Source organism: Gadus chalcogrammus, chromosome 6 (assembly GCF_026213295.1).
Source record: "Gadus chalcogrammus isolate NIFS_2021 chromosome 6, NIFS_Gcha_1.0, whole genome shotgun sequence".
In the NCBI taxonomy this organism is placed as follows: Eukaryota; Metazoa; Chordata; class Actinopteri; order Gadiformes; family Gadidae; genus Gadus; species Gadus chalcogrammus.
This window is the reverse complement of record NC_079417.1, coordinates 17138319-17155692: the sequence shown is the minus strand read 5'-3', so window position 1 is coordinate 17155692 and position 17374 is coordinate 17138319. Positions and strand designations below refer to the sequence as shown.

At 46.7% G+C, this 17374-nt stretch overlaps 3 protein-coding genes across 8 annotated transcripts in view; all 3 read left to right on the top strand.

Moving 5' to 3' along the window:
* The first annotated feature begins 45 nt into the window (after nucleotides 1–45).
* LOC130383891 (MOB kinase activator 1A) lies at nucleotides 46–7657 on the top strand. Its single transcript, XM_056591781.1, has 6 exons — nucleotides 46–257; nucleotides 1308–1474; nucleotides 1632–1725; nucleotides 4447–4580; nucleotides 5128–5291; nucleotides 5913–7657. The coding sequence occupies exons 1-6, from the start codon at nucleotides 244–246 to the stop codon at nucleotides 5988–5990; spliced, it is 651 nt and encodes a 216-aa protein (XP_056447756.1). The 5' UTR covers nucleotides 46–243; the 3' UTR covers nucleotides 5991–7657.
* Nucleotides 7658–8025: 368 nt separating this feature from the next.
* Nucleotides 8026–16473, top strand: LOC130383886 (TRAF-type zinc finger domain-containing protein 1-like). Its single transcript, XM_056591775.1, has 12 exons — nucleotides 8026–8191; nucleotides 8879–8925; nucleotides 9003–9138; nucleotides 9297–9350; nucleotides 9471–9900; nucleotides 10292–10606; nucleotides 11609–11673; nucleotides 12530–12796; nucleotides 13182–13320; nucleotides 14561–14783; nucleotides 14918–14966; nucleotides 15717–16473. The coding sequence occupies exons 2-12, from the start codon at nucleotides 8888–8890 to the stop codon at nucleotides 15741–15743; spliced, it is 1743 nt and encodes a 580-aa protein (XP_056447750.1). The 5' UTR covers nucleotides 8026–8191; nucleotides 8879–8887; the 3' UTR covers nucleotides 15744–16473.
* A 103-nt stretch (nucleotides 16474–16576) lies between these two features.
* The window catches only part of LOC130383885 (smoothelin-like), a 52992-nt gene continuing 52194 nt past the window's right edge, over nucleotides 16577–17374 (top strand). For all 6 annotated transcript variants that reach the window (XM_056591772.1, XM_056591771.1, XM_056591773.1 and 3 more), the window contains exon 1: nucleotides 16577–17095. In XM_056591772.1, coding sequence (XP_056447747.1) covers nucleotides 17045–17095 — 51 coding nt within the window. In that variant the 5' untranslated portion in view covers nucleotides 16577–17044. The remainder of the gene's footprint in view (nucleotides 17096–17374) is intronic.

The following is a 17374-nucleotide window of genomic DNA, read 5'->3' as shown; positions in this document are numbered from 1 at the left end:
CTCTGCCGGAGTAAAGCGTCAATTCATTCGGGCGCATCGCATCGCCGTGTCCCGCCGGCAGAGGACGCAAATACGTGGCTTTGGGGTGGGCTCAGAGAGGAAGAGGCTGCGGTTTCGTTTAGCGACGGCTAACTACATAGCAGTGTTGACAAGAAGTCCGCTCCGTGTAGTGTCTTACTAGTATTAAAGTTTAACCAGACCGGTTCTTAAGTATAGTCGTCCGCGTCTCCGCGCTACGCCAAGATGAGCTTCTTGTTGTGAGTACTGAACCCCGACCTGCACTCTGACGTTAGCTCAGTAGACCTTATGGTCTGCGGAGACGAGGTTTAGTTTGTGGCCAACAACGACCCACCGTCGGATTAAACCATGTAGTTAAAGAGACGCCGAGTGTGGAGACATTAAACGACGCGTTTGGATCGTCTTCGCCCGCTAGATTGCTTCTAATTGTTGTAAAGGATCTGCGCTCCTCAGGCTAACGAGACTCCGGCTAACGGCGGTGGGGAGGAGGGACGCTGGCCCAGTTCACTGAGCTGCGATTCACTGCTCCTCTTTGCTGCTCCTCTTCACTGCTCCTCTACACTGCTCCTCTCTACTGCTGCTCTCTACTTCTCCTCATTGCTGCTCCTCTTCACTGCTCCTCTCCGCTGCTCCTCTCCGCTGCCCCTCTTATCTGCTGCTCTCTACTACTCCTTCCTCTTCACTGCTCCTGTGCACTGCTCCTCTGTACTTCTCCTCTCTGCTGCTCCTCTTCACTGCTCCTCTGTGCTGCTCCTCTTCACTGCTCCTCTTCACTGCTCCTCGTTACTGCTCATCCATGTAATTGAGCAGTGCTCAACTGTAGGTGTGTAGGGCTTTAGGTCTGTAGATGTGTAGGTCTACTGGTCTGTAGCTCTGTCTGTAGGTCTTTATGTCTCGGTCTGTCTTTATGTCTGTAGGTCTTTAGGTCTGTCTGTAAGTATTTGGGTCTGTCGGTCTTTATGTCTGTAGGTCGGTCCTTAAGTCTTTGGGTCTGTAGCTCGGTCCTTAGGTCTATAGGTCTGTAGGTGTTTAGGTCCGTTGGCATACATTTTGTATAATTGTTGACAATTGAACCCAAATCATCCATCATTACTGTAGAGCTTAACTTTATTGTGTAAACATCTAATGAACGTTTATTACCTCAGGTCCAGCTGTCATTTCATTCCACCAGAACCCTGATACTCTTTTAGAGACAAAGCAGTCTGTTAACTCTGATCCTAGTGAATGATCAGAGAGCAGCCGTCCGGCCCCCTCTGCGGTGAATCACCAGTCACGTTCCTCTCTCCTAGTGGCAGTCGCTCGTCCAAAACCTTCAAGCCCAAGAAGAACATCCCAGAGGGCTCGCACCAGTACGAGCTGCTGAAACACGCCGAGGCCACGCTGGGCAGCGGGAACCTGCGGCAGGCCGTCATGCTGCCGGAGGGGGAGGACCTTAACGAGTGGATCGCCGTCAACAGTGAGCATCAGCTTTTATTAGTTAACTGCAGAAGTACAGTCCATGATGACGCTTGTGTCAGTTTAGTTTTTGTCTGGATAAACGTGTGACAAAATGGTGCCGTATCTGAATGCTGAATGTACCGGTCCCAGTAACGGAGTCTCTTTTCTCTCCTCAGCGGTGGATTTTTTTAACCAGATCAACATGCTCTATGGAACAATCACAGAGTTCTGCAGTGAAACCAGCTGCTCTGTCATGTCTGCTGGTCCTAGGTACTGAACCTCTCCTCCTTACTGAACCTCTCCACCTTACTGAACCTCTCCTCCTTACTGAACATCTCCTCCTTACTGAACCTCTCCTTACTGAACCTCTCCTCCTTACTGAACCTCTCCTCCTTACTGAACATCTCCTCCTTACTGAACCTCTCCTTACTGAACCTCTCCTCCTTACTGAACATCTCCTCCTTACTGAACATCTCCTCCTTACTGAACATCTCCTCCTTACTGAACCTCTCCTCCTTACTGAACCTCTCCTTACTGAACCTCTCCTCCTTACTGAACATCTCCTCCTTACTGAACCTCTCCTCCTTACTGAACCTCTCCTTACTGAACCTCTCCTCCTTACTGAACATCTCCTCCTTACTGAATCTCTCCTCCTTACTGAACATCTCCTCCTTACTGAACATCTCCTCCTTACTGAACCTCTCCTCCTTACTGAACCTCTCCTCCTTACTGAACATCTCCTCCTTACTGAACCTCTCCTCCTTACTGAACATCTCCTCCTTACTGACTCTTTGTTGATTCTCCTGCTCGGTCCCTCAGCAGACAGCCTCACGTGGGTTACAGCGCACTGAGCCAAGACAGAGGCTGACGACTCACTCAGAGCCTCTTCGGTTTGGCTGCAGATAGCTCCATGTGGGTGCATATGACCGACTGTAGGTTGTTCCCATGGAGATAGTCAAATGAGGCCGCACTACACAAGGACAGTTAATTCCTGCGATTGCTTATAACGCGATACTGTTCCTCCTGAAACCTGAGGACCGGACTATTTATAGGAGAGGGGTATCATATCCCTTCCAGAGCGGCTTCTGGAGTAGTTAAAGGAAGCCCGAAGATTGAGATTAAGATAGATAACTGGGTGATCCTGATGATGGAGAGACTAGTAGTCCTATCGTTCTGTCTAATGAGAGAGAATGTAGTAGTCCTGTCTGTCCAACGAAGTGACCCTGATGGAGGGACTGTAGTAGTCCTGTCTGTCCAACGAGAGAGAGAGAGAGAGAGAGAGAGAGAGAGGGGGGGGGGGGGGAGGAGAGAGACTGGAGTAGTCCTGTCTGTCCAACGGGAGAGCGAATGTAGTTGTCCTGTCTGTCTGTCCAACGAGAGAGAGAGACTGGAGTAGTCCTGTCTGTGTCCAACGAGGTGACCCTGATGGAGAGACTAGTAGTCCCATCTGTCGGTCTGTCCAATGTGGTGACGCAACCCTTATGGAGAGACTGTAGTAGTCCTGTCTGTCTATCTCTACAAGAGGGTGACACCACCCTGAAGGAGCAGAAGGAGGTGAAAGGTCACCCCCATTGAGCCAGCCCAGACAGGGTGGTGGTTTGGGGGCGGAGGGGGGGGTTCACGGGTCCGTCGTTACCGTACACGACCACAGCAAGCAGCCTCCATACAGTGGGGACGGGCGACGCCCATGGTGTAATGTTCACAACAAGTCGAGTCAAGTCTGCTTGTCAGGGCCTTTATCAGCCACGTGGTTTGGTGTGGCTTACTGCCGCTGGGAAAGGGATTACCAAGAGCCCTTCCTGGTTTTTCCTGACCTGACCAATCACAGAAGTTACTAGCATCACATGTAGCTGCTGTGCAATGTTAGTGAATAGCTGAATTCAGCACTAATCAGGACAGAACTTACTATTGTGAGGCAGCATTGAGTGGCAGCATTCACACATGTTAGGCCTGGAGTTAAAGACTGTTCACTGCGGTAAATGGGTGCCGTTTTCTGACATCCAGAATAGTGAATGTTTGGAGAGCGAAACCAGCTGGTTCCTCCTGTGACACTGGAGTTACTCAAGGAATCACTAGCACGTGTTCTTCTGAAACTTTTCTAACAGGACACGAGGGTGTCATGTTAAAAACTCGTTAAGAGCTCGTTCCAATACTGGACACAAATCCCTTTGTGAGAAACCCCGGGCAAATGGTAGACGGATAATTGGACACATCCAGGCTGATTAAGGAAACTCAAGGGTTAAGATGAACTTCTATTAAAGGCCTGTGCTGTGCTGGGGAAGAGACGATCATTATCTAAAGCAAATCGTGGGCCTTCCAAGTTCCATGTGACGTGGTCTCCACCGGCAGTCATCTGCAAATGGTCACATGGTCAGAGAGGGCTGGGGGCTTCTCTGTTCCAGCAGCTCTGTTAGACACCAGACTACACTTCCTCGGCCCTCCGCTCTGCTCTGGTTGTTTCTGTAATCAGGAGGAAGAGCCCAGAGCACACTTCCTGTTGACGTAGACAGCAGGGCGGCCTCTGTTGTGTAAACAACTCATTTATTGCCTTTTTATACAATGGCTTCATAAATTTGTTTTCATGGGAAAATAATGTTTCTCCTAGTTAAATATGCAAAAATAATATGCAAAAGGAACTCCAGAATAATCACTAGATACGTTTGTCATTATTTTGTGTATCTTTAAAAAGTCTATCTGTGAGGCAGGATATGAGATGGACTGTGCTTCGGGTTACTAAACAACAGATTGAACTTTAAAACAAACATTGTGTTATATCATTCTGAAATTCACGAGTAACAAAAACATGTTTGAGGAAACCAATTGTCTGCCCTATGTCCCACAAACCACGTGTGTGTGTGTGTGTGTGTGTGTGTGTGTGTGTGTGTGTGTGTGTGTGTGTGTGTGTGTGTGTGTGTGTGTGTGTGTGTGTGTGTGTGTGTGTGTGTGTGTGTGTGTGTGTGTGTGTGTGTGTGTGTGTGTGTGTCCCCTCAGGTATGAGTACCACTGGGCCGACGGCACCAACATCAAGAAGCCCATCAAGTGCTCGGCCCCGAAGTACATCGACTACCTGATGACCTGGGTCCAGGACCAGCTGGACGACGAGACCCTCTTCCCCTCCAAGATCGGTGCGTCTAAGTGTTCACAATACCTTCTGTGTTTCCCTAGCTCCACATGGCAACGGTACTCTCGCCATCCGACTTGAAAAATATTCATGTCACAGACAGAAACACGGAAGCTGACTTTAAGGTATTATTAGTGTTAGGAAACTGACTGTTTTCTCACTTCCTCTTTGTGATTGTGACAGCCAGCGGTTAGAGAGACTGTCTCTAGGATAACCTAGACCTTCCAACTTGCCAGCACAATTCTTATTTCCAAACAACTTTAAAACATAAAAGAATAAATGCATTTATTCACCACATCAAGTGAAACCAAAATAGCCCAAATCACAAAACATTAAGCACAAAAACGCACATGGGACTATTTGTGTTAACATTCCACCCAATTTTTTTACTACCATCCCCCTAACCCCTAACTTACTAGCCCCTAACTACCAGCCCCTAACTACCAGCCCCTAACTACCGGCCCCTAACTACCTGATTGGCAATGACCGATTGATCCCAATCTCCCCCCTGAGTGGTGTCCCCACGGCCCATAACACTGCTCTCTCTGCAGGAGTCCCCTTCCCCAAGAACTTCATGTCCGTTGCCAAGACGATCCTGAAGCGTCTGTTCCGGGTTTACGCCCACATCTACCACCAGCACTTCGACTCTGTGATGCAGCTGCAGGAGGAGGCCCATCTCAACACCTCCTTCAAGCATTTCATCTTCTTCGTCCAGGTCAGCACTAAATAGGTTCTGGGTATTGTAGTGCTGTCAAGTGAGATTGACAGGCAAGATGGATTCCCCAAACCAGTCAGAGAACCAATGCGGTGATGGGTCCTAAATGAGCCGAAGCCGTGGTTTATCTTGCTTAGTCTGATGCAGACTCAGTGGCAGCGCGCGGTCAGCCAGAGCAGAGTGGCTCTCAGATCATTCCACTCACTGATGGTTGTGGCCTCTCTCACTTATAACTTGCCTGCGGCATGTTTTAATTATAAGTGAGAAACAAGACTTCTGTAAAATTGGAGACAAGTTTTTTTAAATAACCGAATCCTATCGCTTAGAAGGAAGCTCTCTGAAGGACAGCAGGTTGAAGCAAAGAATCAGACTTACAAAGAATCAGACTTACCAAGTGCCACTTGCTGTCCCCCGTCAAAACTCGTTTTTATCGTAGAAATGCAAATGAGTCAGGGCTCTGATTGGCTGCCCTGACAGATATGTGATCCCAAAGTGGAGGGATGGTGCCGTCTCATGAAGAGACACCAGTAGTTTAACCAACAATGGATCTCCCTGCAGCATGAACCTCCATGACATGTCTGTCTGTCCCTCTGTCTGTCTGTCTGTCTGTCTCTCCTTCAGGAGTTCAACCTTATCGACCGGCGAGAGCTGGCTCCTCTTCAGGACCTGATCGAGAAGCTGGGATCCAAGGACAGATGAACACACACACACACACACACACACACACACACACACACACACACACACACACACACACACACACACACACACACACACACACACACACACACACACACACACACCTGTTTAATACATAACCGACTAGCTCTTCTGCGTCTCCCGCCTGGCGCTACCTCTGTGACGTCTCCTATGATCTCTGTGCCTTTTTTTTTCAACCTTCTCGGCCTGTACCGTTGTAGTATTGCCCCGTCTGTTCCTCTTACATCTCTTGATGTCCCCTCGTCGCGGAACCTTTAAGAGATATTTCCATGTGTGTTGAACCAGCAGAGTATGGGGCTGTTAGTTAAGGATAACTTGTGGCTCACTAATTGGTAGGAGGGACACGCTCATCTGTGCTTTGGACCAAGGGAATCGGGAGGTTAAATCAAAAGCAGCATTCTTATTTCAGGAAACGTTGGTGTATAGAGTTATAGTTTTCAAAACCATTTTACATACTATGATTTTGTTCTTTTTTTTTTTACTTGATAGTTAAACTAATTATGATTTATCATTTTTAGATTTAGCCATTTGGGTGACCAAATAATCCAATTGAAGAGTTTTATATATTTGCTTGGTGAGTATTTTCGTCATTAGTGATGGGGGAAGATGGGTAAAAAAATGTATACAGGAGGTTTAAGAAACAAATCAAACTGCTGTCTGCGAGGGCAGGATACAACTCCCTCCCTGAGTGAGATACAGTGGACCGTTTATAATTGTAAGGAGACATGAAAATGGATATAGCCTCATTAGATTCGTTTTTGGCTATTTGAATTTGGTCATGCAATATTGAGTTTTTTGCACATGTTTTTTTCTGCTTTATTTTATTTTTTACATGGGGTTATTGAAATATAACATTATTGTAATTAGACGGTCACTTTCTACGCCTTAGAACCACTTTCTAAAACACGGAGTGATGAATTAGATTAAAAGATGTCCATGTCGCCAAGTTGCAAAAACATGCTAACAAAAAAAGAAGTAGCCTAGTGTTGTGTGATGTCATGTGAATATTTAGTTTACTGTCATTTCATTCAGTGACTTTCTGGGGTGCTGGTCATTGATGGTATTCTGTCCCTACAAATGCTGGAAATGTATGTAACCTTTTATTTTTTAACACAATCTCCCCTCAGGAATTGATCTATTGATTGTTCAAAATGGCCGTTACACATGCACACAACACAAACCTGTGGCGTAGATTTATGTCTGTCGTTGGTTCCCAAAGATGTCTGTCAGTCCTGTCCCTCTCAATGATGTCTGAGAACAGCAGGTCTACTTGTGTGCCATCTTGGCACAGACAAATGCAATTCCAATTCCGCAAACACATTGAATGTTTTCTTTCCTTGGTTAAAGTTTGAGGGCGTTATTCTGGGTACGGTTTAAGTCTCAACAATATATTTGACAATCATGGGTCATTTTACTAGTCAGGGAATCAGAATGTTTTCGTTCAATTCTCAAGAGATGAAACCATGTGCCCCAAAATGCATATTATTGACCACATTTTTTAAGATGCATGATCCAACTTGCATTAATTAAGATATTAACAGTATTGGTGATACTTTTTTCCAACTACAAATCCTCTATTGGATTTTTACCCATTTGTTCCCTCATGTGAAAATTGGTTCTGTGACATTTCATTTTAAAATATTTTTTGGGCGTCAGTCTTTGAATTACAAAGAATAAGGGCTTTCAGATTTGAAAAAAAATATTTTATATATCTACGTCGATGGCAATACCACTGGTTGGCAATTTTGACTGAGATGTGCTGAGTTTTGAACCGCATCAAATATTTACTGTAAATATGATCAGTGTTTTACCTGAACAAAACTGTGCCTTACCGTAATGAAAATGTCTGAAATGACAGTATTGATAGTACAACCAATAAACATGGAATGAAATGGCTGTTTGTGTTTTCTGAGTCCACTTACCCTAACCCCCTTCAAGCTGACCCAGTAGGTTAGACGAACGCATCCCTCGCTCAACTCCATTCGACCAATCCAGATGCACTATCGCCTCCACCCGGAAGTTGGAGCGTCTCCGCCTTGGCTGAACTTCAGTGGTCGACTCTCCTGGTAGATCAACATGAATTTTTATCTGGCTCTGAGCTCCGTCACCAACTGAGACCAGTTGATCATTTCAAATTCGGGACTTAATAACCAAACACTTCATTGGACGTCTTTGCTCAGGTAATTTGTTCACATGATGTACACTTTGAGATGTAACTTCGTATATTTCTACTTTATCCTAACTAGCGTGGAGTTTAGTCTGTTATGTCAACAATGGGGATGGTTCGGTTTCGGTTTCATCGACACTGGTTACCACAGCAGACGGGGTCATAAAACCACAGCAGACAGGGTCTTGACCCCACAGTAGACCGCAGACAGGGTCTGGAGCCCACAGCAGGCAGGGTCTGGACCATACAGGTTCTGTACAGCAGACAGGGTCTGGAGCCCACAGCAGACAGGGTCTGGACCACACAGCAGACAGGGTCTGGAGCCCACAGCAGACAGCAGACAGGGTCTGGAGCCCACAGCAGAGAGGGTCTGGAGCCCACAGCAGACGGGGTCTGGAGGAGCCCACAACAGACAGGGTCTGGAGGACTCCACAGCAGAGAGGGTCTTGACCCCACGGCGGACGGGGTCTTGATGGAGGAGGCTGCAGGATATTTAAGACTCAGTGTCGGGTTCCTGGAGCTGGATATGCAAAACGAAACTGATTCTCAACAGTCGTGTTACATGTGTTGTATCATGTCAATGCTAAATATTAAAAGTATATGCTAACTTAAAACCACGTGTTGCGAAGTATGCAAAAAAAAACATGATCTATCATGGATCAGTACTCCGTTGTCGTCAACACGTAGTACTTGTGTTCAGGTAAAGCTGATGATGGGCGACGAAGGAACCCAGATATGCAGCAACTGGTAAGAGAGACCGACAACAAAACGTCATGGGGTCACTGCCCACAGTACAATGACTCTAAACGTGTTTTCTTCCCTAGCAAGCACGATATTCCTGAAGCCAACTTCACCACACATGAGATCCACTGTCGGAGGAACATAGCGCTGTGTGACATCTGCCAGGAGCCCGTGCGAAGAACAGAGCTGCAGACACACAAGGAGCAGGAACACACGCAGGTAACGCTCAAACGTGTATCCAACATGTAAGAACAGTGCAAGGTAGCGATTCAGCAAGTCAATGTGTGCTTTTTTTCCTGCTTTGAGCGGGGAAGAATTGCTCGTTTTTTCATTCAGGTTTCATTTTGATTGTTTCATTGTTTTCACTTTCATTTCAGATAAAATGCAAGTGTGGTTTGAAGATGGATAAGGGCCGTGTGGAAATCCACCAGGTAAGAGAGGGCTGACCTTTTGACGAGATCAATCTTCAAAGCATTCTGTCGGTCCCACCTCACTCCCCTGTCCGTCTGGCCAGGCTCCTGTTCTGACCACATGGATTTGTGTCCCCTCAGAGCTCAGAGTGCGCCCTGCGTCTGGTCCCCTGTCAGTACTGCGGCCTGGAGCTGGCCTCCAGGAAGGCCCAGGAGCACGAGGAGTACTGCGGCACGCGGACCGAGCCCTGCCTGCTCTGCAGGAGCAACGTGATGCTGCGGGAGCAGGCGGCCCACCCGGCCATCTGCGGCAGCCTCACGCCCCCCCCGGAGAGGAACAACAACCGGACCAGCTTCAGCACGGCGGAGCCTCAGTCCCCCGCGGCTTGGTTCGACGTGCCCGCCATCCGGAATCTTCTGGAGGCCGAAAGCAGGATTCCCAAGACCTGCAACATCAGTGCAGGGGGGGGAAGGGGCTTCCACTGGTCCCCAGACCCCAGGGGGTACAACACGGGCCGGGGACCAGGGAACAGGACCACCTCCGTCCCGGGGAACGCATCATTCAGCCAACGTGAGTTCAGGACTGAGTGGAGTCCTTTAGCCAATCAGTACAGAGATGACTCCTTTAGCCAGTCAGGACAGAGAGGAGTCCTTTAGCCTCATTAACACCAGTTCAATAAGCTGTTTGACTGTCTGGCGAGCAGCACTGCGGTCATCACTTTATTGATTCAAACAACTAGGTTGCCATTGCTTTTCAAATGCTCTCCAAATCAGAATACCTGCATTGCTTAAGCTCCAAGGAACAAATGTTTGGCATTCTTTTTTCTTTGTTGGTCTAAAGCAAATATCTGTCAATTGCCTAAATGCTTATCAATTAAGGCTGCTTGTTATTACCTATTGTTACTACTTTCGGCACTACTTGTTATTCTCCATTCATACTCAATTCCTCCACTTTGATCCAGTGCTGGAACATGCCGAAGAACAGACAGTTTTCAGCACCTCCAGCACCACCAGCCCCGGCAGTGCCTGGCCTCAGGGCTCTTCCTCTGCGGAGGAGGAGGAGGAGACCAACCTGGACTTCCTGCTGGCGCTGAGTCTGCAGAGCGACCCGGGCCCGGATGAGCACGCGGCCGAGGGCAGCTCCTTGTGGACGGACGTCTGGGACGAACGACTGGGGAGGAATCCTCCCGATGCCTCCAACTCCTTCAACTCTCCTCCCAGCAACAACAACGTCCAGCACCCAGAGGCAGCTGCAGCCCAGGGTAACCAATACAATGGTGAGGGCTCTCTGGTGGGTCACTGGTCGCACTGCAACACTGATACCACCGCCTTGTTGACTCGATCTACTGGATCATGATCCATGATCAATAATGGGATGTGCATTTGTTTTCAATAACCGGACACCTGCCTTCTAACAGTTTCAAATAAATGTGCTACCATTACCAACATGAACTACAACGTTGCAATAGAACTATGGACCAGGTGTCTTCTGGATAACACCGAAACAATATGCTCAAAGAATCAGGGACACATATCTGACCTTCAGCTGATTCAGTCAATAGAAAAACTGTGGCATTCGAGATGAACACTAATGTCTGGTAACTGGGGTATGAGTGGAATAAACCACTCGTGTAGTTTTCCTGTAGTGGTTTGGTCCGTGCGCAGCACTAGGTGATATAGCATTAGCTCTAGGTGATATAGCATTAGCACTAGGGGATGTAGCATTAGCACTAGATGATGTAGCTATAGCACTAGGGGATGTAGCATTAGCATTAATTGATGTAGCTCTAGGTGATGTAGCATTAGCAGTAGGTGACGAAGCATTAGCACTAGGGGATGTAGTAGCATTAGCATTAAGTGATGTAGCTTTAGCACTAGGTGATGTAGCTCTAGGCGACGGACTTGGGGTGATCGGGCCTTCTCAGTTGCTGCCCCCACCCTTTGGAATTCACTCCCCTCCAACATCAAAGTCTCTCCAACCCTGTCATCTTTCAAATCTGCACTCAAAACATACCTTTTTACACTAGCCTTCCCCACCTAACTCCCACCTTATTCTTCATGTTTAACCTATGTTTTTGTTTTATTCCTAATCTGTCTTACATAGTTTTGATAGGCCAATATGTAAAGCGTATTAGAGTACCATATTAAGCGCTATGTAAATTTCATTTATTATTATTATTATTATTATTATTAGGTGATGTAGCATTAGCACTTGGAGATGCAGCATCACCCACTCTCTCTACACTGTCTGCATTGTCGAACATTGTTCTGTCTTCCAGATGCCATGCTGCCTTGTGAGTTCTGTGAGGCCTTGTTCCCTGAAGAAGACCTAATTTTGCATCAGGTACATCAACCTTCAATAATGCGCCCACTGTTTTACCACACACAGAAAGGGCCGCTTCTAGCAAGAGTGAAGCACTGAGTTGTGGATGGAGATGTGCTGGAGTGTAGTTAACAGCTGATGGAAGTTGAGGAAGAGTTGAAAGTTCAAATGTCACTTCTTTGGTGTGAGTTTTCTAGGAAAGGTCGTGGAGGGGTCACAGGGCTAAAGGCTGGGCAGGGCATTCCCAATTCTCCCGATTTTTTTCTTGTCTATTTATAATTGCCTGGAGGTTAAATCTGTGAACGTTTACAATGTTCTAGCCTGGCTCCGCCTGCCTAAGTACTTCCGCTCAATTTTAATTTCCCTTCAGTACTACGTCTGGGTTTGAGGTCTATTTGCGGGGTTTTTCCATCCAAATTTTGTGTGTCCAATAAGCGAACAGAGGGACCGGCTGAGATCACTGACGTTAAAGTCAGCTCCCGTTGACAGACATCTTCACGCACAGTGTTTGGTTTGTTTACAGCCTGTGCGCAACGTGATTCCCGGCCGGTCCCGGCGCATGACATACGTCACCAAACGTTAGCGATTAGTTATGGCCTATCCAGAGTGGCACTGGGCAGATCCAATAGTTTTAAACTTCAACAGACACCCGCCTTCGAGTGAGTTAACATTAGTCAATTGAGTAGGTCCTGACTCTGTACAAATGAAATGAAGTACGAGAGTCTGGTAGCACCAGGCTAACAAAGTTCCTGGAAGCTCTCACTTTCCTTGGAGGATAGAGGAGGATCTGGGGCCCCAGAGAGGCTGATCAGGCCCCCTGAATCCCTCCTAATGCGAAGCCTTCACCACCCTGATGTTCTCCTCTCCCTCTCTGCAGACTGGCTGCAGCCCCGCGTCGGTCTTCGCCTCCTTCAGCAAGCGGCCCCTGTCTCCCTCTGACGCAGAGCCCATGAGCAGGGGCACCAGCGGAACCTTCCACAGCCACGCAGAGCCCGCCGCCAACCGCCCCGGTCCCTCCACCTTCCTGCCCATGGACGCCCCCGCCCGCTGCAGTCCCCCGGCCCGGCCACTAGAGGGCGAACTGATGATTCCCTGTGAGTTCTGCGGCGTGGCGCTGGAGGAGTCTGTGGTGTTCCATCATCAGGTAGGCGGTTCAAAAATGATCCCCTTTGTAACAGATCGGTCACCACATGCTAAATTCTGTGCACAACATGTGGTTTTGTGTTGTAGGAGAAGATACATTTCTATTTTATATCCATTTCTTTCATGATCTGAAGTGCCGTAGAATTTAAAGCTATTTTATGCATTTACTGGACCAGAGGTGTTATATTATTTAAATAATAAGCATTTAAATATTTGATATTTCATTGATTGGATACATTTATTTAAATCAATAAAAAAAAAACAAATCTTCCTAATGAGCCTAGCAGCTGTATGCAGTTGAAGATAGAGCAGTACTCTGATGTTATGAACGAGTCCTTAAAGGGCAGAGTTATTTTGGTCCTTCTGTTGGGTTTTCCCGGCAACAGGATATGTGTGACCTCCGACCCTGCTCCTCCAAGCCAGTGAACAACATAAAGAAGGCCTCTTTCATCACGCCGTTCGCTGCTGTAGAGAACCCTCGCAGACGAGCCTCTCCAGAGCCTCACAGGAGGGTCCATCACCAAGGTAAAGCTCCACGGAGACCTCGTCAGATCGCCAGGACACTTCTTCTCCCAGCCTGCCCATATATGAACGTCCTATCCTGATCTAACTTCTGTGTGGGGACGTTGGATCGGTGTTTGGACAGGATGATCTCCGTCCCGGTCTGTCTGGTCACATTCTTTTCTAAAGTGGGTTTTTATGAGCACATTGGTGTCGGTCTGATGGAGTCCTTTCTTTGGTTTCCAGTCACCGTTACCTGGCCAACGAGCTGAAGATCCCTGTGTTGTCTCATGCTCTCACCTTGTGATTGGTTGGTCTTTGCTTCCTGACTCCATGCTGCTCCTTCTCTCTTAAAACATTTGGTGTCTACCTTTTTAAAGGGTGATGTTATAGCCAACAAACAGATTAGAGTAGTAATACATCACTATGGGACGGGAATTATGATAGAAATAAATCTTATTTTTGGGAACTTTTAAAAACACTGTGCCTCACACAGGGACATAATATCAACAGCTTTCATGTAATGTCAACATTTTGCACTTCACACAAAAGCAACGTAGACGTATAAAGTAAATTATGAATTCAATGAACGAAGAGCTGAAAGTATAACAACAGTGGGGGGAATTTTATTTGAATGAGCAACCAGTAGACAACATTTTAATACTAGAGTTTTTACTGGAGGCGTCCGGGAAGAGAACCTTTCTCTCGGACGCCGCAGTCATCCGCTGCCCAGACGGAACTCGCCATTCTCCCTGGCTGTGCCTTTTCCAAGACAATTATAAAAGATCTATATGTAAAAAAACGAACTGTTTGGGATTCAATTGCCCTTTAAGGAAGATTGTGACTTTACTTCCGGTGGAAATGCTAACGGAAATCAACAAACCCGTGCCCTCAGAGTTCAACTAGCAGTTGGCAAAGAAAAAACTCATTTTAAATCGTGTGTTAACCGTTTGCTTCCCCAAAGGGAAATCACACTGAAGCCTCAACACCATATATGGGCTGTTGGGTTTGGTCCCTGTGTCAGACCGGACAAATTCAGGACGCAACATACGTTGGTCGCCCACAACAACACATCCTGTCCGCCCCGTGTCAGAGTGACCAAGTGAATAATATTACTGATGACCTGGTTACTGGTTACGCGTTGAATAATGACGTGGTGACTGGTGACTGATGGCGTAGTGCCAGGTGACTGGTGATGTGCTGCTGACTGATGCAAGGTGACTGATGACGTGCTGACTGAGGTCCTGCTGTGTGCTGTGTTCAGCCGAGCCACTAGGGGAGCTGTTCGGAGCGGATGAAGAGGAGGAGGACGAGCAGCGGTGGGGATACCCAGGGAGGGTCCCTCAGAGTGGGGGTCTGCCGTCCCCCCCCCAGAGGGCCGGCGGTGGTGGTAATCCTGGTCCAAACCGGTCCCAGCGCAGCAGAGACCCGGCTCCTCTCTCCTCCCTCCTCGACACCCCCCAGTACCCCAACTCAGCTTCACCTGGGTAAGAGAAGTCCCAGAGACCCCCTTCTGCTGAACCCCAACTTTATCACCTCGAATAGGGGCTGTGTTCATTGTACCGCTTTGACTTGTGTGTGTGTGTGTGTCTGTGTCTGTGCGTCTGTGTCTGTGTGTCAGACCAACTACATTAGAGGGGCGAAGGAGAGGGAGGAGCCCAGGGAGAAAGGTAAGCTCCACGCGTCCGATGAATCAAACCTAACCTAAAATAATACTCATTCAATATTTGTGTTCTGTATAGAATAGTTACAACTAAAATGAGCACTTTTATTAATCCTCAAGGAAATTGTTTGTAACAATTGCCCTGCTCAAGGTTCAAAATAAGAATATCGAACAGAAATAAAGTGGAAGCTAACTAAGAAAGTGTCTGAGGAGCATGATGTTGGAAGTTAAAACCAAACTTTACCAATGGTATTAAAAACAAAATACTGGCCTTGAACACAAGCTTCAAGTTCAGGACACGTTGGAGCAGATTCACCCCTCAGGGATGACATCATCACAGATGAAGAGTGAAAAGTGGAGCGAGCGTACCTCCGTACACCACTGCTCCGTCCTGACGTAGTTCCAGGATCTCAGGGCGGGAGGATATGAGCTGATCCCTCAGGGACTGATAGATGAAATTGCAGACTGAGCCGCAGCCTGTTCCCAGTAAAATCAGGACTGGGAGTCTCTGCAGTCGATTAATGTTTATGAGTCAAACTCTCAGATGAAGTCGCAATATGTAACATTGCATCTAAAATAACGCGGCCATATCTGTAATCGTACTGATCTATAATGTTTTCAATAATGGTATCAATAAAATTGATACCCCCCCCCCCTTGATTAAAGTGTGTTGTTTGTATTTGTAAAGTCTTCGATAATCTGTTCATAAAATATGTAAAAATGAACCGGATAGCAACAAGTCTCTTTCTTTTACTAGCTGCCGAAGAAGCCAAATGAAGAGTAAGATGAAGAGGAGGATGACCCAGCCGGAGGGGGCAGGATGAAGAGGAGGAGGGGGCATGATGAAGAGGAAGGGGGCAGTAATATCTGTGTTGTTTTATCCTTCTCTAATCATCTTGGTTTCCTCTGTGATCAAGGAGATGTCCATACTTGATAAGTGCCTGTCTGTGTGCTGGTGTATCGAGGATTATTTCCTGAAGCCATTCAGCCTCTAATTTGAAATGGAATGTAGTCACCTCTTGTCCTGATTACGTTTTTAAATGTTTGTCTAACCAGTCTAATCATAATTGTATTTTTTTAAATAAGGGATTCTTTTCTTTTTTATTATAGGTTATTCTTATATAATGGCAAAACAACTACTTTTACTTATCGTGATCATCTGTAAGGGTGATACTTCATTTGACTGTATGGGTTTATGTGTAAGGCAAAATGTTTTTTTGCTAAAACAATTGTGTGTGTAAACATTATCATTCTGCTAACTGACCAAGAACATTCCACTTCAAGCAGTCTCTGCTCTTTTCAGTTTGATTTAAAACTAAAGCAACTGGATGGTTATGAAGTGTTTTTCAAAACTGTTAAGTATTATTGGTTAAAATCTATGTAACATATGTTTCCTTTGATCTGAAATACAGAAAATAACTTTGGTTTATTGACTTTATGGATGGATTTTAGCTATACTTCAGACTATCAAACTGGGATATTACGGGGCTTAAACATTAAATGAGTAAATGGAAATTATGAGTTTTTGTTCAACTCAGTATTTTCACAAATTCTTTAATTCCACAATTTTACACGATTGGAGGTCAGTTGGCTGTTGATTCATTTTCAGAGGCATAAGCCTGGTAAAAACCAGCAAATAATTAAACTGCGATATCTAAAAAAAAATCCAACGTGAGCCTGACAAGAGGATGAACTGATGTCTCCGAACCGTGCATCGGGGTGTCATACTATGCGTCACCACAGGGGAGCGCACTAGAAGCGCATGCTTCCCAGTCGGAACCACAAGGGGCGGGTTCAGAGAAACTTTGTGTGGGAATTCTGTATTCAAAACCCTGCGAGCAGTCCGTATCAGCGTGTCTGCTCTACCGACTTCCAGACAGGACACAGGGGGATCGATTATGTGCTTCCCATTCGCCAGAATAGTTATATTTAGCTTTATATCAGAATAATAGACTGGCTTCAAGTCCCATAGATTAGACAGACGGAGAGGCTCCACACATTCCTGCAGGTTGCAGACTGCCAGCGGCCGGAGGAGAAAGCCCACCTCAGCACGAGTCTCTCTCACCTGTGACCAGAGAGAACCAGATGTCTCTTCAGAGCTATTCCACTCTGGATGAGTCGTCCCTGCGCCTTCTGGTGAGTAGGCGACATGATGAGGATGCTGGGCTATGATGTTCTAGGGATTGGACACCTTTTAAATAATACCGTCGCTGCCGGTGAACCTCTGCGGAAGAGAAAATGAAAGCACACGAGGCGAGTATTAATTCAGACGGTTGGTCTACGTTACTGAAGTACATCTTTCAACGAGTCCTTTGGGTAAAGTAAGAGTGACAAGTGACAGGTGAGGGACTGTGCTGAGGCCCCGAGGTGTGTGGAGGTTTTTCTCCGTGGTCACTTTTTAATTCAGAATGTGTC